This window comes from Rhinoraja longicauda, chromosome 21, assembly GCF_053455715.1.
Source record: "Rhinoraja longicauda isolate Sanriku21f chromosome 21, sRhiLon1.1, whole genome shotgun sequence".
In the NCBI taxonomy this organism is placed as follows: Eukaryota; Metazoa; Chordata; class Chondrichthyes; order Rajiformes; family Arhynchobatidae; genus Rhinoraja; species Rhinoraja longicauda.
This window is the reverse complement of record NC_135973.1, coordinates 5,808,310-5,835,878: the sequence shown is the minus strand read 5'-3', so window position 1 is coordinate 5,835,878 and position 27,569 is coordinate 5,808,310. Positions and strand designations below refer to the sequence as shown.

At 49.7% G+C, this 27,569-nt stretch overlaps 1 protein-coding gene across 1 annotated transcript in view; it reads left to right on the top strand.

The window, feature by feature from the left end:
• Positions 1-27,319, top strand: part of LOC144604162 (equilibrative nucleoside transporter 4-like) — a 106,019-nt gene extending 78,700 nt beyond the window's left edge. The window contains 9 exon segments of the mRNA XM_078418366.1: positions 401-514; positions 516-531; positions 6,629-6,703; positions 8,205-8,467; positions 10,145-10,268; positions 16,167-16,354; positions 20,742-20,982; positions 23,353-23,524; positions 26,986-27,319. Coding sequence (XP_078274492.1) covers positions 401-514; positions 516-531; positions 6,629-6,703; positions 8,205-8,467; positions 10,145-10,268; positions 16,167-16,354; positions 20,742-20,982; positions 23,353-23,495 — 1,164 coding nt within the window. The 3' untranslated portion in view covers positions 23,496-23,524; positions 26,986-27,319.
• Positions 27,320-27,569: the final 250 nt, after the last annotated feature.

Below are 27,569 nucleotides of genomic sequence, written 5' to 3'. Positions count from 1 at the left end.
TGGAGAGGGGAGAGGAGGGGGGGATGGAGAGGAGGGGGGGCTGGAGAGGAGGGGGGTTGGAGAGGAGAGGAGGGGGGGTGGAGAGGAGGGGGGTTGGAGAGGAGAGGAGGGGGGGTGGAGAGGAGGGAGGTGGAGAGGAGGGGGCTGGGGTGGAGAGGAGGGGGGGGTGGAGAGGAGGGGGGTGGATCAGAGGGGGGGATGGGTGGAGAGGAGGGGGGTGGGGTGGAGAGGAGGGGGGGGTGGAGAGGAGGGGGGGATGAGAGGAGGGGGGGTGGAGCAGAGGGGGGGATGGGTGGAGAGGAGGGGGGGTGGAGATGAGGGGGGGTGGAGAGGACGGGGGGGGGGGAGGGGAGAGGGGCGGGGCAGCATATCTCAGCTTGAATCCTCTGCTTGGTGACAGGGTACCTGTTTTGCGTTGGGACCGCTGATGTTTGTGAGCGTGTTCGACGTGTGGCTGGAGCTGTTCACTGTGCACCAGGCGTACGGCATCAATCTGGCAGCCGTGGGCATCGTGGGCGTTCGGCTGCACCGGTAAGACTAATGATAATAATAATAATAATATATTCCTGTATTCGTCCCACACCGGGGAAACTTGGCAGTGTTACAGCAGCAAAGTGGATAGCAAGAGGACATTCATTATAAAATAAAAATAAAGACAAGGGTAAATTGTATTCCTTAACTGTTACTGTTGACTCGTCTGCTGGGAGCAGTGCTGGTTGTGCAGTCTGACAGCAGCGGGAAGGAAGGACCACCTATATCTCTCCCTCACGCACTTGGGGTATAGGAGTCTGTCACTGAAGGAGCGACTCAGTGCAGTGACGGTGTCCCTGCATGGGGTGGGAGTCGTTGTCCAACAGCGATATTAGCTTTGCCATCATCCTCCTCTCTCCCACCGCCTGCACTGAGTCGAGGGGGCAACCCAGGACAGAGCTGGCCTTCCTGACCAGCTTGTCGAGTCTCTTCCCTTCCGCCGCTGGGATGCTGCTGCTCCAGCAGACCACTCCATAGAAGATGGCCGATGCAACCACCGTGTTGTAGAAGGTCCTTAATAGTGACCCCTGCGCTCCAAAGGACCTGAGTCTCCTTAGCAGATAAAGTCTGCTCTGGCCCTTTCTGTATAGTGCATCGGTGTTTTTCAGTCCAGTCCAGTTCATTGTTGAGGTAGGACACCCAGGTACTTATAAGAGTCCATAGGCCTCACAGCTACGAGTGCCGTCCACAACTTCCTTCCCACGCGTGCAAACGTCTTCCGTCCCGGGCCTCCTCCACAGTCAGAGTGAGGCCCAACGCTAAATTGGAGGGAACAGTGCCTCAGATTTCGCTCGGGCTGCTTACAGCCCCCAAGCGGGTGTGTGAAGGGTGTCGGGAAGGAACTGCAGATGCTGGTTTAAATCGAAGATAGCCACAAAGTGCTGGGAGTAACTCAGCGGGTCAGGCAGCATCTCTGGAGAGAAGGAATGGGCGACGTTTCGTGTCGCGACCCTTCTTCAGACTGAAGACCCGAAACGTCACCCGTTCCTTCTCTCCAGAGATGCTGCCTGTCCCGCTGAGTTACTCCAGCATTTTGTGCCTATCCAGCGGTGTGAATGGTGATTTCTCTAACGTCAAGGAACCCTTGCATCCCCTCTCTCTCCGTCTCTCCCCCACCCTGGTAAGTCTCATTGTCTGTCGCTCGTTTTCACCTAGCCCACAGCTGACAACGGCCAGTTTCCTTTATCATTGTTACCTGTTTGCACACCTTTCATTCAATTGTTCTTTACCTCTCTACATCACCGTCTATATCTCTCATTTTCCTCTCTCTCCTGACTCTCATAGAAACATAGAAACATAGAAAATAGGTGCAGGAGTAGGCCATTCGGCCCTTCGAGCCTGCACCGCCATTCAATATGATCCTGGCTGATCATCGAGCTCAGTATCCCGTACCTGCCTTCTCTCCATACCCCCTGATCCCTTTAGCCACAAGGGCCACATCTAACTCCCTCTTAAATAGAGCCAATGAACTGGCCTCAACTACCTTCCGTGGCAGAGAGTTCCACAGATTCACCACTCAGTCTGAAGAAGGGTCTTGACCCGAAACATCACCCCTTCTTCCTTTTCTGGACCCACTGACTCCAGCACTTTGTGCCTACCATATGTTAACTACCAGTCCCTTAGTCCACGCCGACAACGAGCACTTGTTTACACTACTAGTTCCCTGCCATCCCACGTTTGCATCCACTGCATAGACTAGGCCCGGGGGGAAATGTACGGCGGCCAATTACTCCAGTCGTCTTTGGGATGTGGGTGGAAGCTGGAGCACCCAGAACAAACACACGGAATCACAGGGAGACCGTACAAACTCCGTACAGACAGCACCCAGTGTCAGGATTGAACCCGGTTTCCTGGAGTGGCTCCAGCTTTTTGTGTCTACGGTGTCGACCAGCATCTGCAGTTCCTTCCTACACATTTCGTCGGCCCTCTTTTATGCTGGTCCTTCGTTTAACTCTCTCCCATCTCTGCTGAGTCGGTCCGGACTGTACAGAAGGCCAATGGCATGACTGATAATTGGTAGTGACAGAACAGGCACGGTGGCGCAGCGGTAGAGTTGCTGCTTTACAGCGAATGCAGCGCCGGAGACTCAGGTTCGATCCTGACTACGGGCGCCGTCTGTACGGAGTTTGTACGTTCTCCCCGTGACCTGCGTGGGTTTTCTCCGAGATCTTCGGTTTCCTCCCACACTCCAAAGACGTACGGGTTTGTAGGTTAATTGGCTGGGCAAATGTAAAAATTGTCCCTAGTGGGTGTAGGATAGTGTTAGTGTGCGGGGATCGCTGGGCGGGGCGGACCCGATGGGCCGAAGGGCCTGTTTCCGCGCTGTATCTCCAAAAAGTGGATGGAGTAACTCAGCAGGTCAGGCAGCATCTATGGATGGGTGAGCAAAGCTCTGGGTCAGGGACCGCTTCTTCAGACTGATATCACTTCCCAAGCTTTGTTCTGCTCCTGTCATCTTCCAGCTTTCTCTCCCCAACTACCATCAGTCTGAGGAAGGCCCCAACCCGAATTGACCAGTGGATTCCCAGCAGGTAATTACTGGATTAAAAATAGACACAAAAGTGCTGGAGTAACTCATGGAAACATAGAAAATCGGTGCAGGTGGAGGCCATTTTGCCCTTCGAGCCAGCACCGCCATTCATTGTGATCATGGCTGATCATTCACAATCAGTAACCCGTGCCTGCCTTCTCCCCATATCCCTTGATTCCACTAGCCCCTGGAGCTCTATCTAACTCTCTTTTAAATTCATCCAGTGAATCGGCCTCCACTGCCCTCTGTGGCAGAGAATTCCACAAATTCAAAACTCTCTGGGGGAAAAAGCTTTTTCTCACCTCTGTTTTAAACGGCCTCCCCTTTATTCTTAGACTGTGTGGCCCCTGGTTCTGGACTCCCCCCAACATTGGGAACATTTTTCCTGCGCCTAGCTTGTCCAGTCCTTTTATAACTCAACGGGCCAGGCAGCATCTCTGGAGAAGACATTTCAGGTCAGGACACTTCTTCACGGTATTAAGGATTCCGTCACCTATCCACGTTCTCCATAGATGCTGCCTGACCTACGAAGTTACTCCAGCACTTTGCGTCTTTTTTGTTTGTAAACCAGTTTCTGCATTTGGAATAATTTGACATCTATTTACAAATCACAAAAACGGAGTCCTGACCCGAAACGCCACCTATCCTTGTTCTCCAGAGATGCTGCCTGAACTGCTGAGTTACTCCAGTACTTTGTGCCTTTTTTGGTAAACCAACATCTGCAGTTCCTTATTTCTACAAATTCATATTACGAGGGTGTTGCCAGGACTCGAGGGTCTGAGCTACAGGGAGAGGTTGAGCAGGCTGGGACTCTATTCCTTGGAGCGCAGGAGGATGAGGGGAGATCTTATAGAGGTGTACAAAATCATGAGAGGAATAGATCGGGTAGATGCACAGAGTCTCTTTCCCAGAGTAGGGGAATCGAGGACCAGTGGACACGCGTTTAGAGTGAAGGGGAAAAGATTTAATGGGAATCTGAGGGGTAACCTTTTCACACCGAGAGTGTATGGAACAAGCTGCCAGAGGAGGTAGTTGAGGCAGGGACTATCCCATCGTTTAAGAAACAGTTAGACAGGTACATGGATAGGACAGGTTTGGAGGGATATGGGCCAAACGCAGGCAGGTGGGACTAGTGTAGCTGGGACAAGTTGGCCGGTGTGGGCGAGTTGGGCCGAAGGGCCTGTTTCCACGCTGTATCACTCCGTGACTGACTCTGAAAGGAGGGTGAATGTATAGGCGGCATTTTTCTCCTTTTCGTTCCCATTATTTGTGATTTATTTCCCTCCAGTTTCGGCTGACTTGTCATGTCGGTCCGTGTGGTCATCCATCACTTTACCCGAGCAAGGTTATGACAAAGAGTTATGACATTTGTGCTGCGTGATTCAGGTGACACTGAAAAAAAAACCTCCTTTAACAATATTGCACTGAAGCGTTTTTCAATTCTTCCGAGGCACTGTGGTGGAAAATTGAGATTGTTGTTTTGGGCTTTATAGCAAAGGGCAGATTGAACGGCAGTACAACGTATCGACCCGTAGCTGTGCTCACGTGCTGGACAGTGGGATGGAGGGAGTAACTAGGCTGCAGAGTCCGGGCGCTGGGGGTGAAAACACGGGTAGCGCTGCTGCCTCACGGCGCCAGAGTCCCGGCTTCCATCCTGACTAACGGGCGCTGTCTTGTACGTTCTCCCTGCGACCGCACGGGTTTCCTCCGGGAACACGCGCGCGCACACACGTACACTTTAAAAACAACGACGTGACCAATGCAAAAGAACCACACATCACACCTGTAGTGCATCAGTTACGAGATACAGTCATGGAGCACAGAAACAGGCACTGCAACCCAACTAGTCCATGCCGATAGAGGTGCCCCATCTCAGTTAGTCCCCTTTCCCCCGTGTTTGGTCCATATCCCCCCGAACCAATAAACAATAGGTGCAGGAGGAGACCATTCGGCCCTTCAAGCCAACACCGCCATTCAATGTGATCATGGCTGATCATTCTCAATCAGTACCCCGTTCCTGCCTTCTCCCCATACCCCCTGACTCCACTATCCTTAAGAGCTCTATCCAGCTCTCTCTTGAAAGCATCCGGAGAATTGGCCTCCACTGCCTTCTGAGGCAGAGAACTCCACAGATTCACAACTCTCCGAGTGAAACGGGTACATGTTTCCTGCCTCTAACGTGTCCAACCCCTTAATAACCTTATACGTTTCGATAAGAACCCTTTCCTCTCCATGTACCCGTCCAAGTATCTTTTAGATCCTGTTACAGTTCCTGCCTCAACCACCTCTGGCAGCTCGTTCCATACACCCACCACCTCTACGAGCAAAATAGTTGCCCCTCACCATCCGCCTAAATTCTGCCCCTCTCACCTTAAACCTAGGTCCTTTGGTCCTTGATTTCCCTGTCTTGGGTAAAAGACCCTGTGCATTCACACACTATCTATCCCACTCACGGCTTTAGTTAGGGGCAGCACAGTGGCACAGCAGTAGAGTTGCTGCCACACAAAAGGTATGTTATGTCCTCTTCTTCTTCTACTGTGGGCCCAAGACTCTGTGCATTCACCCCGTCTGCCCTCCTCGTGATTGTGTATACCTCCGTGAGATCACCCCTCAGCCTCCTGCGCTCCAGGGAATAAAATCCCACTCTGTCCAACCTCTCCTTCCAGCTCAGGCCCTTGAGTCAATAGACAATAGACAATAGACAATAGACAATAGGTGCAGGAGTAGGCCATTCGGCCCTTCGAGCCAGCACCGCCATTCAATGTGATCAATTAGAAGGATGAGGGGGGATCTTATTGAAACATATAAGATAATTAGGGGATTGGACACATTAGAGACAGGAAGCATGTTCCCAATGTTGGGGGAGTCCAGAACAAGGGGCCACAGTTTAAGAATAAGGGGTAGGCCATTTAGAACGGAGATGAGGAAAAACTTTTTCAGTCAGAGAGTGGTGAAGGTGTGGAATTCTCTGCCTCAGAAGGCAGTGGAGGCCAGTTCGTTGGATGCTTTCAAGAGAGAGCTGGATAGACCTCTTAAGGATAGCGGAGTGAGGGGGTATGGGGAGAAGGCAGGAACGGGGTACTGATTGAGAGTGATCAGCCATGATCACATTGAATGGCGGTGCTGGCTCGAAGGGCTGAATGGCCTACTCCTGCACCTATTGTCTATTGTCTATTGTCTATTGATCATGGCTGATCATTCTCAATCAGTACCCCGTTCCTGCCTTCTCCCCATACCCCCTGACTCCGCTATCCTTAAGAGCTCTATCTAGCTCTCTCTTGAAAGCATCCGGAGAATTGGCCTCCACTGCCTTCTGAGGCAGAGAATTCCACAGATTCACGACTCTCTGGGGTGAAAATGTTTTTCCGCATCTCCGTTCTAAATGGCCTCCCCCTCATTCTTAAGCTGTGGCCTCTGTGAGTCCTGGCAACATGTGAAAGATTGTCACTGACCCAGTGCCCGAGTGTGTGGATGCAGATCTCCAGTGAGAGAGCTCACTGGGTGAGAACATGGCTGTGGAGTTTGGAAACTAACCTTGGATATTTCTCTCTTTGTCTTTGCATGAAGTGCAACAATCGAGTTTCTACGGTTACACAGGGATGCTGCCCAAACGATACACGCAAGGGGTGATGACCGGAGAAAGTGAGTCGTGACTCGATGCCATGCCATAGAACTTTATTTATCCCAGGAGGGAAATTGATCTGCCGTCAGTCAGAAAAACACAAGTTACACAAAACACAAAACACATGAAACATGAAATTGAAGCTAAAAATAAACAAACCCCAAAATAAATAGGAAGTAAATAAGTAAAAATAAAGGGAAAGACCATCGACGGTTGGCTGGGCTGCAGTGCGCGCAGCGCCGGAAACCGAAACCGCACCTTTAGAGAACTCCCCGTGCTTTAAGCAATATTGGGCGTCACGGTGGCGCAGCAGGTGGAGCTGCTGCCTCACAGTGCCAGAGAGCAGGGCTCGATCCCGACCTCGGGCACTGCCTGTGCGGAGTGTGTACTGTACGTTCTCCCCGTGACCCTGCGTGGGTTTTCTCCGGGCGCTCCGGATTCCTCCTACACCCCAAAGACGTACAGGTTTGTAGGTTAATTGGCTTTGGTAAAAATTGTGAATTGTTCCTCGTGTGTGTGTATTAATGTGCGGGGATCGCTGGTCGGTGTGGACTCGGTGGGCCGAAGGGCCTGTTTCCACGCTGTATCACTAAACTAAACCAAACTAAACTAAACTAAACTAAATTAAACAGTTGCATGGTTCAGGGCAACAGGTTAAAAAATCTATTTGTTTTTTTTGCATCGGTGATTGTTATTGTATCTGAGTTATCTATACACTAAAACTCGCGTTTGTTATCTTGTTTGTGACTGAACTTCAGACAAAACGGTACACGACAGCACGACAATTTTAGGCCCACCTTACTCACCATTGTCACTTTAGTGATAATAGACAATAGACAATAGACACAGGTGCAGGAGGAGGCCATTCGGCCTTTCGAGCCAGCACCGCCATTCAATGTGATCATGGCTGATAATGCAAGTAGTTTTATTGAAATCGGTCTTATATATTTAAAATTATTTGCATTTTAAAGTTTAAAAGGAGGGGAGGGGGTTGGGGAGGAGGGGGGAGGAGGAGGGGGAGGAGGGAGGAGGAGGAGGGAGGAGGAAGGGGGAAGGAGGAAGGGGGAAGGGGGGGTGGGGGAGAGGGGAGGGTTGAGGAGAGAGGGGAGGGGGGGGTTGAGGAGAGAGGGGAGGGGGGGGTTGAGGAGAGAGGGGAGGGGGGGGTTGAGGAGAGAGGGGAGGGGGGGTTGAGGAGGGGAGCGGGGGGGTTGAGGAGAGAGGGGAGGGGGGGTTGAGGAGAGAGGGGAGGGGGGTGGTTGAGGAGAGAGGGGAGGGGGGAAGGGGGGAGTGGGGGAGAGGGGAGGGGGGGGTTGAGGAGAGAGGGGAGGGGGGAAGGGGGGAGTGGGGGAGAGGGGAGGGGGGGGGTTGAGGAGAGGGGGGGGGGGGGAGGACAGGTTGCTGCACCAATGCAGGAGAGGTTTGGGCCCAACGAGTCCACTTGGTCCAGTGATCGATAACAGATTGCTCTGAGGGTTATTGACCATGATCATTAAAGAGATCGTTCTGGCTCCATCATTACAGGCACTGCCGGGGTCATCATTTCCCTCAGCAGAATCTTCACGAAACTCCTGCTTCCGGACGAAAGGAAGAACACCATCATCTTCTTCTTCATTTCCATCGGCATGGAGATGATGTGCTTCATCCTGCACCTGCTGGTGAAGAGGAGCAGGTTTGTGCGGTACTATACCGCCCACAGCAGCAGGGGTCACGAGCGCATCAAGGGCAAAGGCCACCTGGAGCAGGGCCAGGGTTACCGGGTTCACCACAACGTCAACACAGAGGAAGTAAGATTTGTAAGTTTTTACTTCAGATTGCAGGAGAGACAAACTGAACACTGAGATAGGCAGGATTTCTCGCAGTGCACCCGACGTTTTGGTGGTCGACTCCTGAGATTGGGACCCAAACCTCACTGGGGTCTCGATTTTTCTTAGCCCCACAGAAAATATCATACCTAATTTACACTTCACGCTGCCTCGGCAAGGCCAGCAGCATAATCAAGGACCTGTCGCACCCCCGGCCACTCCCTCTTCTCCCATCGGGCAAGAGGTACAGAAGTGTGAAAACGCACACCTCCAGATTCAGGGACAGTTTCTTCCCAGCTGTTATCAGGCAACTGAACCGTCCTACCACCAACTGGAGAGCAGTCCTGAACTACTATCTACCTCATTGGAGACTCTCGGACTATCTTTGACCAGACTTTACTGTCTTTACTGTCTTGCACTAAACGTTATTCACGTTATTCCCTTATCATGTATCAGTACGCTGTAAACGGCTCGATTGTAATCATGTATTGTCTTTCTGCTGGCCGGTTACCACGCAACTCAAGCTTTTCGCTGTACACACGACAACAAACTAAATTCAAAGGACATAAAATTATGAGGCAGTCAGAACCTTTTTCCCAAGGTGGAAAGGTCACTGGACTAGAGGGCATAGCTTTAATGTGAAAGGTCATAAGTGATAGGAGTAGAATTAGGCCATTCGGCCCATCATGTCTACTCCGCCATTCAATCATGGCTGATCTATCTCTCCCTCCTAACCCCATTCTCCTGCCTTCTCCCCATAACCTGACACCCGAACTAATCAAGAATCTATCTATCTCTGCCTTAAAAATATCAACTGACTTGGCCTCCATAGCCTTCTGCGGCAAAGAATTCCACAGATTCACCACCCTCTGACTAAAGAAATTCCTCCTCATTTCCTTTCTAAAGGTGCGTCTTTTAATTCTGAGGCTGTGACCTCTGGTCCTAGACTCTCCCACCAGTGGAAACAACCTCTCCACATCCACTCTATCCACTTGTCAATGTATGTGAATGCATTTGGCTCGTAAGACCTTTACTGTTATTTGGATATTTATTTATTGTCACCCATGCAATTAAACATGACGTAGTGAAATTCATTTTGGCAATAATGCCGCTGCCGCCATGTTTGGCGCCATTTCCAATTAGCGGTAGAGTTGCTGCCTCACAGCGCCAGAGACCCGGGTTTGATCCTGACTACGGGTGCTGTCTGTACGGAGTTTGTACGTGCTTCCTTCCCCCCAAGATCCGCGTGGGTTTTCTTGTCCGGGTGCTCCGGTTTCCTCCCACACTCCAAAGACGTGCAGGTTTGTAGGTTAATTGGCTTCTGTCAATTGTTCCAAGTGTGATCGCTGGTCGGCCCAGACTCGATGGGCTGAAGGGCCTGTTTCCACACTGTATCTGTAAACTAAACTAGTCACATACACGAGAGGAGGACTGTATGGGAAACATTATCTCAGAGAAGTGCAGATATATTGAAGGCAAAAATTGTCCCTGGTGTGTGTGTAGGGTAGCGTTAGCGTGTGGGGATCGCTGGTCGGCGCGGACTCGGTGGGCCAAAGGGCCTGTTAGGGCGTTGTATCTCTGAACTAAATTAAACTGAACTAAACGAGATCGTCTAAGCTCTCGGATGACAGCTGCATTTCCCGCCCTTTGTTCCCACAGGAGAACGGCGCAGTGGAAAGCCCGCAGTCAGATGGGCCGGAGCAGGAGGTTCCAGTCACGGCAGCCTACATGAGGTTTGACACACCGAGGTCAAAGCTGAGGAGAAACTGGCCGAGTTTCAGAGGTAGCCCTCCACGTTTGGCGCGCGCCCACATCAGTCCAGTTATTGGAGACGCACCGAACTGCAGATGCTGGTTTACAAAAACAAAAAGGCACAAAGTGCTGGAGCACCTCAAAGTCAGAAGAAGGGACTTGACCCGAAACGTCACCCATCCTTTTTCTCCGGAGATGCTGCCTGACCCCTGGGTGTGAGGGGTTATGGGGAGAAGGCAGGAGAATGGGGTTGAGAGGGAAAGATAGATCAGTGTAGACTTGGTGGGCCGAATGGCCTGATTCTGCTCCTATCAATAGACAATAGACAATAGGTGCAGGAGGAGGCCATTCGGCCCTTCGAGCCAGCACCGCCATTCAATGTGATCATGGCTGATCATTCTCAATCAGTACCCCGTTCCTGCCTTCTCCCCATACCCCCTGACTCCGCTATCCTTAAGAGCTCTATCCAGCTCTCTCTTGAATGCATTCAGAGAATTGGCCTCCACTGCCTTCTGAGGCAGAGAATTCCACAGATTCACAACTCTCTGACTGAAAACGTTTTTCCTCGTCTCAGTTCTAAATGGCCTACCCCTTATTCTTAAACTGTGGCCCCTTGTTCTGGACTCCCCCAACATTGGGAATGTGTTTCCTGCCTCTAACGTGTCCAACCCCTTAATAATCTTATACGTTTCGATAAGATCTCCTCTCATCCTTCTAAATTCCAGTGTATACAAGCCTAGTCGCTCCAGTCTTTCAACATATGATAGTCCCGCCATTCCGGGTATTAACCTAGTAAACCTACGCTGCACGCCCTCAATAGCAAGAATATCCTTCCTCAAATTTGGAGACCAAAACTGCACAGAGTACTCCAGGTGCGGTCTCACTAGGGCCCTGAACAACTGCAGAAGGACCTCTTTGCTCCTATACTCAACTCCTCTTGTTATGAAGGCCAACATTCCATTGGCTTTCTTCACTGCCTGCTGTACCTGCATGCTTCCTTTCAGTGACTGATGCACTAGGACACCTAGATCTCGTTGTACGTCCCCTGTTCCTAACTTGACACCATTCAAGTTAGGAACAGGGGTCATACAACGAGATCTGGGTGTCCTAGTTCACTTTTGAACTTATGACCCATGAGTTACACCAGCACTTTGTGCCTATCTTCTGCTCTGCTCTATGTTGGGAAAAAATACAAATGTTTAAATGTCTAAACCAGGAATACCGCTGCACGGTGGCACGTGGTAGAGTTGTTGCCTCGCAGCGCCAGAGACCCGGTCTCGACCCTGACTGGTGGCACCGTTTGTACGGAGTTTCTACGTGACCGGCGTGGGTTTTCTCCGGGTGCTCCGGTTTGCTTCCACACTCCAAAGACGTACGGCTTTGTAAGTTAATTGGCTCGGTATACAGTAAATTGTCCCTAGTGTGTGTAGGATAGTGTTAGTGTGCGGGGATTGCTGGTCGGCACGGACTCAGTGGGCCGAAGGGCCTGTTTACCCGCTGTATCACTAAACTAAACTAAACTAAACCAGACGATTCTGCAAATGTGACCTCATCAAGGTTCATTTTTCAGTTTCACAACAATGCTATCCTTGTGTTTGCTTTGCTTTTTTTTTTAATGGCCTTTTTCTGCTGCTATTTGTAGTTATTTGTGTGTTTGTGCCGCCAAATCCCTTTGCTCCTACAACCCATTTATTTTCCAAGTTCAACGTGACCTTATTCCTCTCACTAAAATGCGATATCTCAAAGCTCTCTTGTTGAAATTCATTTCCCAAGTGTCTATCCTTGCCTGCTGTCATCACCTTCCATAGGCAACGTTCCCAACCTCCCACCACATGCCTTTTACATCCCAAAATTCAATAACATAAATTATGAACAACAGTGGTCACGGTGCTGACCTTTACTTGGATGCTCTGTACATACAGCGCGCAAACAGGCCCTTCAACCCAACCTGCCCATGCTGACCAAGATGCCCCATCTCCACTGGCCCCACCTGCCCGCGTTTGGCCCATCCGTGTACTAAAACTCTCGTTTGTTTGTGTGTTTGTTCCTGAACTACAGCCAAAACGGTACCCGATAGCGCAACAATTTTAGGCCCACCTTACTCACCGTCGTCCCTTTGGTGCTAATGGAAGACGTCTCATTGAAATCGGTGCTATATTTTTAAAGTTATTCACATTTTAAAGTTTAAATCTATCTCTTAGGGAGGGAGGGGGATGGAGGGGAAGGAGAGGGATGGAGGGCGGATAAGGGGGGTTGAGGGGGATGGAGGGAGGGAGGGGGGAGGGAGGGAGGGGGGTGGAGGGAGGGGGGAGGGAAGGTGGAAGAGGGAGGATTAGGGGGGGTTGAGGGGGATGGAGTGGGGGGGGGGAGGGGAAGGCGGGGAGGGGAAGATGGGGAGGGGGAGGAGGGAGGGGGGGGGGGGGTAGGAGAGGGTGCTGCACTAATGCAGGAAAGGTTTGGGCCAAAGAGTCCACTTGGTCTAGTATCCCTCTAAATCCTTCCTATCCTTGTACCTGTCCGTATGTTTTTAATAGTGCAATGTTGTTATAGTTTGGTGGTAGAGTTGCTGCCTCACTGTTCCAGAAACCCGGGTACGATCCCGACTGCGGGTGCTGTCTGTACAGAGTCTGCACGGTCTCCTGTGACCGTGTGGGTTTTCTCCGGGCGCTCCGGTTTCCTCCAACACTCCTAAGGCGTACAGGCTTGCAGGTTACTTGGCTTCGGTAGAATTGTCCACAGTGTGTCAGATAGAACTCGTGTACGGGGTGATCGCTGGTCGACACGGACTCAATGGGCCGAAGGGCCTGTTTTCACGCTGTATCGCCGAAGTCTAAAGTTTAAAGTCTAAAGTAAATCTCCAATTGCTGCAGAGGCCATCATTTATTTCATTGATCGGATCTTTAGATTCGTGAGGATCAGATCCAAATTTAACAACCAGTTAAGAACTTTCAGGTTATTGGCTAAACACGCCTAGTCCAAAGGAGATTGTTGGAAATTATGCTTTAATAAAGATCGAAGGTATCGCAAAATGCTGGAGTAACTCAGCGGGTCAGGCAGCATCTCTGGATAGAAGGAATGGGTGACGTTTCGGGTTGAGACCCTTCTTCAGACTCGACCTGAAACGTCACCCATTCCTTCTCTCCAGAGATGCTGCCTGACCCGCTGAGTTACTCCAGCATTTTGTGATACCTTCGATTTGTACCAGCATCTGCAGTTATTTTCCTTCTTTAATAAAGATCAATGTGCTGATAAAATAGCTATTTCGCCCGGCTTTGGCAGTGCCATTTCTCCAGGCCACTAGGTTTCAAAGCAGTTCATAAATGATAAAGTGCGAAGGGAGTTCAGATTTACGGCCTGCTTTCAGAGGCTCACGCCGGTAGTTTGAGAAATGGAATAGCAGCGACTATTAAATAAATGAACAAAGCAAATTGCAGGAGTGTAAGTCACCTACAAGGATCAACACTTGTCCTTGCCTCCGTGAGTTATGAACGGGGTTAAAGTGACAAGCATTACTTTGGCTTCACTTGTGCAATTCAGTGAAAGTCGTGGGACTATAAAATGGACCAGACCAAGGGGGAACCTGAAATAATACAGAAGACAGAACGCAGGAGAAGTCTGAAGAAGGGTCTCGACCCGAAATGTCGCCCATTCCTTCGCTCCAGGGACGCTGCCTGTCCCGCTGAGTTACTCCTGCATTTTGTGTCCCCCTTCGGTGTAAACCAGCATCTGCAGTTCCTTCCTACACGTGAAATAATCCAGTGCACATACCTGCAAAGAAGGATGAATGAGATGGAAGGGGATGAGGAGGAATTTCTTTAGTCAGAGGGCTAATGTGGAATCTGTGGAATTCATTGCCACAGACGGCCGTGGAGGCCAAGTCAGTGGAGATTTTCAAGGCGGAGATGGACGGATTCTTGTGTCAGGGGTTATGGGGAGAGGGCAGGAGAATAGGGTACCAATCTAATTAAGGTCACGTTACCAGGTAGTTCCTAGTCTACTGTATTAAATCTGCTGGCTCAGCAGTAAGGCCTTTAAAAACTTAATCCCCTCTCCATCCCTCCCACACCCAAGTCGTCGTGCCAGTTTCAAAGTCGTCTCATTGAGTCTCATTGTCTGTAACTCGTTTTCACCTAGCCCACAGCTAACAATGGCCTGTTTCCTTTATCAATGGCGGTGCTAGCTCGAAGGGCCGAATGGCCTACTCCTGCACCGATTGCCTTTTTTACATATCTTTCATTCATTTGTTCTATCTCACTCCATATCACCATCTATATCTCCCGTTTCCCGTTTCCCCTGACTCTCAGTCCGAAAAAGGGTCTCGACCCGAAACGTCACCTATTCCTTTTCTCCAGAGATGCCGCCTGACCCGCTGAGTTACTCCAGCATTTTGTGTCTATCTTTGTAATAAACCAGCATCTGCAGTTCCTTCCCACACATTCTGTCTCGTCTAGTTTAGTTTAGTTTAGAGATACAACGTGGAAAGAGGCCCTTCGGCCCAGCGAGTCTACCCTGATTATTATCACCATGTGACCACGTGGGTTTTCTCTGGGTGCTCCGGTTTCCTCCCGCATCCCAAAGACACACAGGTTTGTAGGTTAATTGGCCCTGTGTAAATTGCCCCTGGTGTGTTGCGGATGGGTGAGTAAGTGGGATAACATGGAACTAGTGTGTAGGATAGTGTGCCCCTAGTGTGTAGGATAGTGCCAGTGTCCGGATATCGCTGGTCGGCGCGGACTCGGTGGGCTGAAGGGCCTGTTTCCGCGCTGTATCTCTAAAGGCTAAATTCTAAAGCCTGAAGGCTTGTACCAATGTACATATATGGTAGCTCAGTTAGAAATACACGCACATTGCATTTTAAAACCTGGTAATGTTCAAAAAGCAGCCAACTAACCATTTCTAAATGAATTAATGCTGGTTGAAATCAGATAATAATGGAGTTATACTTTGGTTCCATATCTGTTCTTAAATGGCGGATGCATAGTTTAAATGGCGGCACGGTGGCGCAGCGGTAGAGTCGATGCCTCACAGCGCCAGAGACCCGGGTTCCATCCCGACTACGGGTGCTGTCTGTACGGGGTTTGTACGTTCTCCCCGTGACCTGCGTGGGTTTTCCCCGGGCGCTCCGGTTTCCTCCCGCACTCCGAAGACGTGCAGGTTTGTGGGTTAATTGGCTTTGGTCAAGATTGTAAATCGTCCGTAGTGTGTGTGTGTGTGGGATGGACTGACCACGGGTCGGCATGACATCGGTGGGCCGAAGGGCCTGTATCTCCAAGCTGAATCTAGTATCTCTGGCATTGAGATGGTCTCTGGTTGTGGCAGGGCAGCGTGTTTCTGACAGGGTGATACTTTGCCATCTGATTGTCAAGTCAAGTCGAATTTATTTGTCACATACACATACACAATGTGCAGTGAAATGAAAGTGGCAATGCCTGCGGGTTGTGCACAAAAAAGAATTACAGTTACAGCATATAAATAAAGTTAATAAGTTACTATAGTGTAGACAAAAATTTAGTCTCTGGAGTTATAAAAGTTGACAGTCCTGATGGCCTGTGGGAAGAAACTCCGTCTCATCCTCTCCGTTTTCACAGCGTGACAGCGGAGGCGTTTGCCTGATCGTAGCATCTGGAACAGTCCGTTACTGGGGTGGCAGGGGTCCCTCATAATCTTGCTTGCTCTGGATCTGCACCTCCTGATGTATAGGTCCTGCAGGGGGGCGAGTGTAGTTCCCATGGTGCGTTCTGCCGAACGCACTACTCTCTGCAGGGCCATCCTGTCCTGGGCAGAGCTGTTCCCAAACCAGACTGTAATGTTGCCGGACAGGATGCTCTCTACAGCCCCAGAGTAGAAGCAATGAAGGATCCTCAGAGACACTCTGAATTACCTCAGTTGTCTAAGGTGGTAAAGGTGTCTATTGTGTGTTTTTTTGCAGACATCATTCTACACCGGTACCTGGTGGCCGGTGTTATTTGGCCCTACATGTTGTCCATTACGCTGACGTACTTCATCACCCTCTGTCTGTTTCCGGGCCTGGAATCCGAAATCCGCAACTGCACCCTGGGAGAATGGCTGCCAATCCTCATCATGGCTATCTTCAACCTGTCCGACTTTGTGGGGAAGGTAGGACCTGCCAACACTTCAATAAAACCCCTACCTCCCCCCCTGTTCAGTTCAGGGCAGGCCACCACGTTATTCACAAGCCCACAACTGATAGGAGTAGAATTAGGCTGTTCGGCCCATCAGACTTTGAGCAGCAAGTATGAAGGGGAGATCTTTGTGAGGGCTATTGAAAGATTAAATGAAGGCGATGATGCTTTGTAGTTTAGTTTAGTTTAGTTTGGGGATACAGCGTGGAAACAGGCCCTTCCGCCCACCGGGTCCACGCCGACCAGCGATCCCCGCACATTAGCGCTATCCTACGCACACTCCGGACAAATTTATTTAACATTTATATCAGGCCAATTATCCAACAAATCTGCAAGTCTTTGGAGTGTGGGAGGAAACCGAAGATCTCGCAGCAAACCCACGCAGGTCACGGGGAGAACGTACAAACTCCGTACAGACGGCGCCTGTAGTCGGGATCGAACCCCAGTCTCTGGTGCGGCAAGGGCTGTAAGGCAGCAACTCTACCGCTGCACCACTGTGATGCCACTGTTGCTGTCCAAGAGAACACTATGATCTGATTTTTTTTCACTAAATACCTTAGGGGTTGGAATTTAGAAAGATGGTAGACAATAGACAATAGACAATAGGTGCAGGAGTAGGCCATTCAGCCCTTCGAGCCAGCACCGCCATTCAATGCGATCATGGCTGATCACTCTCAATCAGTACCCCGTTCCTGCCTTCTCCCCATACCCCCTCACTCCGCTATCCTTAAGAGCTCTATCCAGCTCTCTCTTGAAAGCATCCAACGAACTGGCCTCCACTGCCTTCTGAGGCAGAGAATTCCACACCTTCACCACTCATGGTAGTGTTCACAAGTTCACAAGTTCTAGGAGTAGAATTAGGCCATTCGGCCCATCGTGCCTACTCCGCCATTCAATCATGGCTGATCTCTGCCTCCTATTCCCATTGTCCTGCCTTCTCCCCGTAACCCTTGACACCCGTTCTAATCAAGGATTTGTCTCTCTCTGCCTTAAAAATATCCACTGACTTGGCCTCCACAGCAACTCTGTGGCAATGAGTTCCACACATTAACTGCCCTCTGACTAAAGAAATCCCTCCTCACCTCCTTTCTAAAAGGTGTCCTTTAATTCTCAGGCTGTGACCTCTGGTCCTAGACTCTCCCACCAGTGGAAACATCCTCTCCACATCCACTCTATCCAGGCCTTTCATTATTCCAGGAAAGATGTTGTCAAGCTAGAAAGGGCACAGTGAAGATTCACGAGGATGTTGCCAGGACTAGAGGGGTCTGAGCAATGGGGAGAGGTTGAGCAGGCTAGGAATCTACTCCTTGGAGCGCAGGAGAATGAGGGGTGATCATATTGAGGTGCATGAAATCATGAGAGGAATAGATCGGGTAGATGCACTGAGTCTCTTGCCCAGAGTGGGTGAATTGAAAAACCAGAGGACATAGGTTTAAGGTGAGGGGGGGGGGGAAAGATTTAATAGGAATCTGAGGGGAAACCTTTTCTCACAAAGGGTGGTGGGTGTATGGAACAAGCTGCCAGAGGAGGTAGTTGAGGCAGGGACTATCCCAAGGTTTAATAAACAGTTAGACAGGTACATGGATAGGACAGGTTTGGAGGGATACGGACCAAGTGCAGGCAGGTGGGACTGGTGTAGCTGGGACATGTTCTCCAGAGATCCTGCCTGACCCACTGTGTGCACTCTGTGTCTTGAATTTTTTTTTGTCCTTTTGAAAATCCTAAAAAATGCAACTTACCTGCAAATAATAACAGAAATTGATCTAATTTTTCAGTCAATGTCATTTTTTAAAACATTCATCAGCCACCGAAGCTTTGCACGCCATCATTTGTGAACTTATCTCTTTTTAAATTACACCTTATTATTCTTTATCGATCATATGTAGTTCTGATGATTCATCTGTAGATTGTTTCAAAAGCAATGACATTCTTAATGCCTCGTGGTACAATTCCCATCGATCGGAAGCACTGGAATCCATGAAGCTCCACTTAATTAGAATGCTGTAAAGTTTTTAACATGGTTAGAGATATCTAACCATCTACATACTAAAGCTCTCGTTTGTTTGTTTGTTTGTTTGTTTGTTTGTTCCTGAACTACAGTTAAAAAGGTACACAACAGCGTGACAATTTTAGGCCCACCTTACTCACCGTCGTCCCTTTGGTGCTAGGAAGAAATTTCATTGAAATCGGTGTTATATTTTTGAAGTTATTCGCATTTTAAAGTTTAAATCTATCTCCAGGGAGGGGGAGGGAGGGAGAGGGGAGGATAAGGGGAGGGGAGGGGGATGTCGTCAGGGGGAGGGCGGAGGGGAGGGGGAGGGGAGGAGGGAGGGGGGAGGGAGGGGGAGGGGAGGAGAGGGGAGGGGAGGGGGAAGGGGGGGAGAGGGGAGAGGATGTCAAGTATTTCAGGACCATTGATAAGTCTCTGGAGTTACATTCTCAGAACTTCCAGCATATTTTAACTATTCATCTTTACTTTCCCAACAGAGGGGTATTTATTTTTCACAGAGGGTGGTGGGTGTAAGGAACGAGACGTCAAAGGAGGTTGGTAGTTGAGGCAGGGACCATTGCAACGTTTAAGAAACGTTTAGACGGGGACATGGATAGGACAGGTTTAGAGGGCTATGGGCCAAACGCAGGCAGGTGGGACTAGTGTAGATGGGACACGTTGGCCGGTGTGGGCAAGTTGGGCCGATTGGCCTGTTTCTACACTGTATCACTCTATGACTCAGGTGAGTAAAATTGGAGGATACAATATGCTTATCTTAAAAGTAAAATCATAGAGTGATACAGCGTGGAAACAGGCCCTTCGACCAACACCGGCCATCATATCCCGGCTACACTAGTCCCACCTGCCCACATATGGTCCTTATCCCTCCAAATCTGTCCTATCCATGTACCTGTCCAACTGATTCTTAAACGTTGCGATAGTCCCTGCCTCAACTACCTCCTCTGGCAGCTCGTTCCGTACACCCACCACCCATTGTGTGAAAAAGTTACCCCTCCGATTCCTATTAAATATTTGTATCTTCACCTTAAACCTATGTCCTCTGGTCCTCGATTCCACTACTCTGGGGCAAGAAACTGTGCATCTACCTGGTTTATTCCTCTCATGATTTTATACATCTGTATGAGATCACCCCTCATCCTCCTGTGCTCCAAGGAATAGAGTCCCAGCCTGCTCAACCTCTCCCTACAGCTCAGTCCCTCTAGTCCTGGCAACATCCTCGTAATATGAATTTGTAGAAATAAGGAACTGCAGATGTTGGCTTGCCAGAAAAGACACAAAGCACTGGAGTAACTCAGCGGGTCAGGCAGCAAGTTTGGAGAACAAGGATAGGGGTGACATTTCGGGTCGGGACTCTGTTTTTGTGATGTGTATATGACGTCAAATGATTCCAAACACAATAATGGATAGAGGAGAAACAAGGACTTTGTCTATGGAACTGATGCACGACAGTGTTGACAACTGTATTCTCAACATCTACCCGACCTATTCCTCTCATGATTTTATACACCTTTATAAGATCACCTCCTCATCCTCCTGCGCTCCAAGGAATAGAGTCCCAGCCTACTCAACCTCTCCCTGCAGCTCACACCCTCTAGTCCTGGCAACACCCTCACAAATCCTGACTACGGGCGCCGTCTGTACGGAGTTTGTACGTTCTCCCCGTGACCTGCGTGGGTTTTCTCCGAGATCTTCGTTTTCCTCCCACACTACAACGTCGTTCAGGTTTGTGGGTCCACTGTGTAGGATAGTGTTAATGTGCGGGGATCGCTGGGCGGCGTGGACTCGGTGGGCTGAAGGGCCTGTTTCCGTGCTGTATCTCTAAATCTGCACCCTTACCTGCTTGACCATGTATAATATATATTTTTTGATAATCATAATTTCAAATCATCAATAATATGGTTAGTTTCTGACTTTGGAGAGTCTTGCTTTTGTTTCGACGAATGAAGTTGCATTCTGGCCCGTTCTCGTCAGTTCTTTGTTGTTGTTGATGTTGTTGTTGATGATGTTGTTGATGATGTTGTTGTTGTTGTTGTTGTAGATGTTGTTGTTGTTGATGTTGTTGATGTTGTTGTTGATGATGTTGTTGATGTTGTTGATCTTGATGTTGTTGTTGATGTTGATGTTGATGTTGTTGTTGATGTTGATGTTGTTGATGTTGTTGATGTTGTTGATGTTGTTGTTGATGTTGATGTTGTTGTCGTTGTTGTTGATGATGTTGATGTTGTTGTTGATGTTGATGTCGTTATTGTTGTTGTTGTTGTTGTTGTTGTTGTTGTTGTTGATGTCATTGTTGTTGATGTTGTTGTTGATGTTGTTGTTGTTGTTGATTATGTTGTCGTTGTTGTTGCAGATTCTCGCAGCTCTACCGTACGACTGGAGAGGGCTTCACCTGCTGGCCTGCTCCTCTACCCGAGTTGTGTTCATCCCTCTCTTCCTCCTGTGCGTGCTCCCCAGTGACCGGCCGGTGTTCAGCCACCCAGCCTGGCCCTGCATCTTCTCCCTGCTCATGGGCATCTCCAATGGTTACTTTGGCAGCGTGCCCATGATCCTGGCAGCGGGCAAAGTCAGCCCAGAGAAGAGAGAGCTGGCAGGTAAACCGATCAACTTGCATCCGTTTTGAATTGAATTGAATTGAATAAATTTGATCAGCCAAGTACGTATACATACAAGGGATTTGCCTAATCTAATTTTCATTTAGATTATTGTTAGGATGGTTCGGTTGCCTGATGACAAGTTTAGTTTCGTTTAGAGATACAGCGCGGAAACAGGCCCTTTCGGCCCACCGGGTCCACGCCGACCAGCGATCCCCACACATTAACACTATCCTACACCCACTAGGGACAAAAAAAATAATTCATTTACCAAGCCCATTAACCTACAAACCTGCACGTCTTTGGAGTGTGGGAGGAAACCGAAGATCTCGGAGAAAACTCATGCGGGCCACGGGGAGAACGTACAAACTCCGTACAGACAGCACCCGTAGTCAGGATGGAACCCGGGTCTCCGGCGCTGCATTCGCTGTAATGCAGCAACTCTACCGCTGCGCCACCGTGACCGCCCCACTGGGCAGGAACTGTCCCTGAATCTGGATGTGTGCGTGTTCACACTTCTTAGTCTGGTTTAGTTAAGTTTAGTTCCGTTTAATATAGTTTAGCTCAGTTTACTTTAGTTTACTTTACTTTACTTTACTTTAGTTTATTGTCACGTGTACCAAGTCACGGTAAAAAGCGTTTATGTTGCGTGCTAACCAGTCAGTGGGAAAGACTGTACATGGTTACATTCAAGCAGCCCACAGTGTACAGACACAGGATAAAGGGAATAATGTTTAGTGCAAGATAAAGTCCAGAAAACACTGATCGCAGATAGTCCGGGCATCTCCAATGTGGTAGATGGTAGTTCAGGACTGCTCTCTAATTGTGGAAAGGATGGTTCAGTTGTCTGATAACAGCTGGAAAGAAACTGTCCCTAAATCTGGAGTTGTGCATTTACACACTTCTTAGTTTAGTAAACTTTACTTTACCGTAGTTTAATTTAGTTTAGTTGTCATGTATACCAAGGTAAAGTGAAAAGCTTTTTAGTTGCGTGCTAACCTGTCAGCGGGAAGACTAGACATGATTATGATCGTGCTGTCCACAGTGTACAGACACTGGATAAAGGGTAGAATGTTTAGTGCAAGGTAAAGTCCCGAAAAAGTCCGATTAAAGATAGTCCGAGGGTCTCCAGTGAGGTAGACGGTCGGCCGGGGACTGCTGTCAAGCTGGTGAGAGGCCGGTTGAGTTCTACGTTATCCCACTTGCTCATACACTTCCCCGCAAGTGAAGGGAAATTTACAGAGGGCCAATTAATGTAGAAACCCGCACGCCCTTGGGATGTGGGAGGAAACCAGAGCACCCAGAGGAAACCCACATGGTCGCAGGGAGAGGGTGGAAATTCCACTCAGACACCACCACTGACCTGCACGTCTCTGGAGTGTGGGAGGAAACCGGAGCACCCGGAGAAAACACACGTGGGTCACGGGGAGAACGTGCAAACTCCGCAGCCCGTAGTCAGGATGGAACCCGGGTCTCTGGCGCTGTGAGGCAGCAACTCTGCCGCTGCGCCACTGTGCCGCCCAAGTTCTGCAGTTTCGTGTTATTACTGAAGATATTGTACATCAGTGAGAACTAGGGTTGCCAACTGTCCCGTATCAGCCGGGACATCCCGTATTTTGGGCTAAATTGGTTTGTCCCGTACGGGACTGCCCTTGTCCCGTATTAGGCCCGGGGAGCACTGTAGGCCCGGACGCTGTAGGCCCGGGGAGCACTGTAGGCCCGGGGAGCACTGTAGGCCCGGACGCTGTAGGCCCGGACGCTGTAGGCCCGGGGAGCACTGTAGGCCCGGACGCTGTAGGCCCGGACGCTGTAGGCCCGGGGAGCACTGTAGGCCCGGACGCTGTAGGCCCGGATGCTGTAGGCCCGGGGGGCGCTGTAGTTCCGGACACTGTAGGCCCAGGGAGCACTGTAGGCCCGGGGAGCACTGTAGGCCCGGACGCTGTAGGCCCGGACGCTGTAGGCCCGGGGAGCACTGTAGGCCCGGAAGCTGTAGGCCCGGACACTGTAGGTCCTGACAGTTTAGGTCCTGACACTCCAGGTTTCCGACATTTTGGCTCCGGACAGTGTAGGCCCGAAGGCCCGGGCGCCGCCTAATGGAGGTTGAATAGCAACCCGCCTCCCGGCCCGGGCGGCCACCATTGGTGGAGCGGGAGCACGTGGCTGCTGGCTGGGTGAGGTCACGTGGGGCGCGGGGCGGTGACGTCACCTTGTCCCGTATTTGGGAGTGAGATAGTTGACAACACTACTGAGAAGAGTGTGGTGTTGGCAGGGGGAAACTAGTCAGGGTGGGGTTGTGAACGGGGTGGGGATATTGTGTGGTCTGGTCAACTGCTGGGGAGATGGTCATCTCTTGTTCCGTTATTTTTACAGGCAACACCATGACCGTGTCCTACATGTCTGGCCTGACCCTGGGTTCGGCCGTGGCCTACATCACCTTCAGCCTGACCAGTATGTCTCATACCTCATGCATTCACACTGAAACAGTCAACGGTTCTTTCACCACAGGACTCTAAACAAAGATCTCCACACACTCCAACTAGGGGTGAGCAAACCTACGCAACTCCACCAAAGGTGGTCACGAAACGCTGGAGTAACTCAGCGGGACAGGTAGCGTCTCTGGAGAGAAGGAACGGGCGACGTTTCGGGTCGAGGCCCTGCTTCAGACTGAGAGTCAGAGGAGGGGGAGACACAAGAGACAAGGAGGTTTAAGGCGTGAAAACAAGACATCAAAGGGGAGGTAGATCAAGGAAAACGTACAGTGGAATAGATCATTGTTAGAATTTCACTTCCAACGACCACGTGGCTTGGATAAAGCTTGGAAGTCTCGCCAAAACCGAACCAAACTGAAGCCCTCCATGTGGGAGAGTTGAGTATAGGAGCAAAGAGGTCCTTCCGCAGTTGTACAGGGCCCTAGTGAGACCGCACCTGGAGTACTGTGTGCAGTTTTGGTCTCCAAATTTGAGGAAGGATATTCTTGCTATTGAGGGCGTGCAGCGTAGGTTCACTAGGTTAATTCCCGGAATGGTGGGACTGTCGTATGTTGAAAGACTGGAGCGACTAGGCTTGTATACACTGGAATTTAGAAGGATGAGAGGGGATCTTATCGAAACATATAGGATTATTAAGGGGTTGGTACACGTTGGAGGCAGGAAACATGTTCCCAATGTTGGGGGAGTCCAGAACCAGGGGCCACAGTTTAAGAATATGGGGTAGGCCATTTAGAACGGAGATGAGGAAAAACGTTTTCAGTCAGAGAGTTGTGAATCTGTGGAATTCTCTGCCTCAGAAGGCAGTGGAGGCCAATTCTCTGAATGCATTCAAGAGAGAGCTAGATAGAGCTCTTAAGGATAACGGAGTCAGGGGGTATGGGGAGAAGGCAGGAACGGGGTACTGATTGAGAATGATCACAGCGGTGCTGGCTCGAAGGGCCGAATGGCCTCCTCCTGTACCTATTGTCTATTGTCTGTTGAGACCGGTAACATGCCACTTCCTCTGCCAGTAAAGCTTTCGACGTGAGCTTTCACAGCCAGCGTTACCTTAGAGTTTGGCTTTGTGCTTTCAGTGGTTCAATGAAACTTTATTGTCTGGTGCAGCTGGTGATGTGATTGGTTGGTGCGGTCCCAGCGGGCCGAAGGGCCTGTTTCCACGCTGTGTCTCTAAACTAACCTAACGTTCATCTTTCAACGGGGAGTCTGCATGTTCCCCCAGTGACCGCGTGGGCTTTCCCCAGGAGCTCCGGTTTCTACCCACCCTCCAAAGACGTACGGTTTTGTTGGCCAGTTGGCTTTGGTAAAATTGTAAATTGTCCCTCGTGTGTGTCGGATCGAACTAGTGTGTGGGTGAACGCTAGTCAGCGTGGACTCAGTGGGCCAAAGGGCCTGTTTCTGCGCTGTAGCTCTACACTAAACTGAAGTTCATCTTCCCACAAGGTTTACGTTAACATTAATCATCTCTGCCGAGGGCTTGACACTTAGAATAACAGCTTACTTAGTGAGGAATGACAGTGCTTTTTGCCAACATCCATCAGGTCAATCTCAGCTCCTCATGACATTCTCCATTGCCCTCGATACATGCCCACATCTGAGTTCAAAAAGCTTGAGAGGTTTTCATGAAGAAACTCCGCAGATACTATCTCCCACGGCAACGGGATCTGTGACAGGATGATAAACGACGGTCTGAAGTCGTGCAGATGGCAAAAGGAAAAACATTCAAGGTTTTAGTTTTTAATTTCAGAGATGCAGTGTGGAAACAGGCCCTTCGGCCCACCGTGTCCGTGCTGACCAATGATCACCAATTCCTCTAAACCATTCCTACCCGTGAACCTGACCAAATGTCTTTGCAATGCTTTTATTATACGTCCCTTGACTAATGTGGAACAGCGGTAGAGTTGCTGCCTTACAGCGAATGCAGCGCTGGAGACCCGGGTTCGATCCTGACCACGTGCGCTGTCCGTACGGAATTTGCACGGTCTCCCCGTGACCTGCGTGGGTTTTCTCCGGGATTTTTGTTTTTAGATTTTTGTTTTAGATTTAGAGATACAGTGCATAAACAAGGCCCTTCGGCCCACCGGGTCTGTGCTGACCAGCGATCCCCGCGCATTAACACTATCCACTTAGGATAATTTTTACATTTACCAAGCCAATTAACCTACAAACCTGCACGTCTTTGGAGTGTGGGAGGAAAGCGCAGATCTTGGAGAAAACCCACGCAGGTCACGGGGAGAACGTACAAACTCCGTACAGACGGCGCCCGTAGTCGGGATGGAACCCGGGTCTCCGGCGCTGCGTTCGCTGTAAGGCAGCAACTCTACCGCTGCGCCACCGTGACCGCCCAAAGGGATCTTCGGTGTCCACCCACACGCCAAAGACATACAGGTTTGTAGGTTGATTGGCTTGGTATAAATGTAAATTGTCCCTCGTGTGTGTAGGACAGGGTTAGTGTGCGGGGATCGCTGGTCGGTGCAGACATGGCCAACAGTCGTAAAACACAACAAGATACATGAAATTAAAGTGACAAGTGGAAAGTCCAGGATTGGGGATGTGCAAAGATTGGGGGGGGGGGGGGACGGGGGGGGCGGGAGGGGAGTCAGTCTCAGTCTACCCCACGACAGAAGGGGGAAGAGTTGTACAGTTTGATCGCCACAGGGAGGAAGGATCTCCTGTGGCGTTCTGTGCTGCATCTTGGTGGGACCAGTCTGTTGCTGAAGGTGCTCCTCAGGTTGACCAGTGTGTCATGGAAGGGGTGAGCTGTATTGTCCAAGATGCTCCGCAGTTTGAGGAGCGTCCTCCCCTTCAAGACCCCCTCCCGTGATTCCAACTCCGCCCCCAGCCTTCCTGGTGAGCTTGTTGGTGGGCTTACTGGCCTAGTTCTGCTCCTATCACTTGTGAACGTATGAAGGTACAACAGTAAATGACCATCTGTACTGTATTTATGACTCCGTGTAACCTGGACATCAATGTGACCATTCCTTCACCCATATAAACATGTCGTGGTATCTTGCTCACGGCAGGATCCTCCCTCATAGAAACATAGAAACATAGAAAATAGGTGCAGGAGTAGGCCATTCGGCCCTTCGAGCCTGCACCGCCATTCAATATGATCATGGCTGATCATCCAACTCAGTATCCTGTACCTGCCTTCTCTGCATACCCCCTGATCCCTTTAGCCACAAGGGCCACATCTAACTCCCTCTTAAATATAGCCAATGAACTGGCCTCAACTACCTTCTGTGCCAGAGAATTCCACAGATTCACCACTCTCTGTGTGAAAAAAAACTTTCTCATCTCAGTCCTAAAAGACTTCCCCCTTATCCTTAAACTGTGACCCCTTGTTCTGGACTTCCCCAACATCGGGAACAATCTTCCTGCATCTAGCCTGTCCAACCCCTTAAGAATATTGTAAGTTTCTATAATGACCCAGCCTGAAAGAACAAAGTTATAAATCTGACGCGCGAGAGTCCTCCTGTGATTGATGACGCATCGGGTATCTTTATTTTCCTTGCAGGGTAAATGAAGAAACACTAAAGAGTATTGACATCATCCCAAGGAAACATTGCTTGTCGTGTGCCATCTCAGATGCAAAAGACTCCTTCCCCCATTCAGTCTGGGGCAGGGTTTCGGCTGTGCCTGTCCTGTAGGATCATGCGGGATCTTCAACATGGATGATCAGGAGGACTTGAAGATGCCGCGGGAAGAAACGCCACTCATCGAGAGAATGGATAGGCTTTTCTCTTGACTTTTTAAAATGTCTTTAGAGCCCTGAGACTGTCTCTAACAGTGCCTGGTGATCACCATTTCTGTCTGTAAACCTCGACCATTTTACTGTATGTTTGGATGTATGTATGTATGTATGTATGTATGTATGTATGTATGTATGTATGTATGTATGTATGTATGTATGTATGTATGTATGTATGTATGTATGTATGTACGTATGTACGCATGTATGTACGTACGTATGTATGTACGTATGTACGTATGTTTGTATGTATGTTTGTATGTATGTACGTACGTACGTATGTACGTATGTACGTATGTACGTATGTTTGTATGTATGTATGTATGCATGTATGTATGTATGTGTGTATG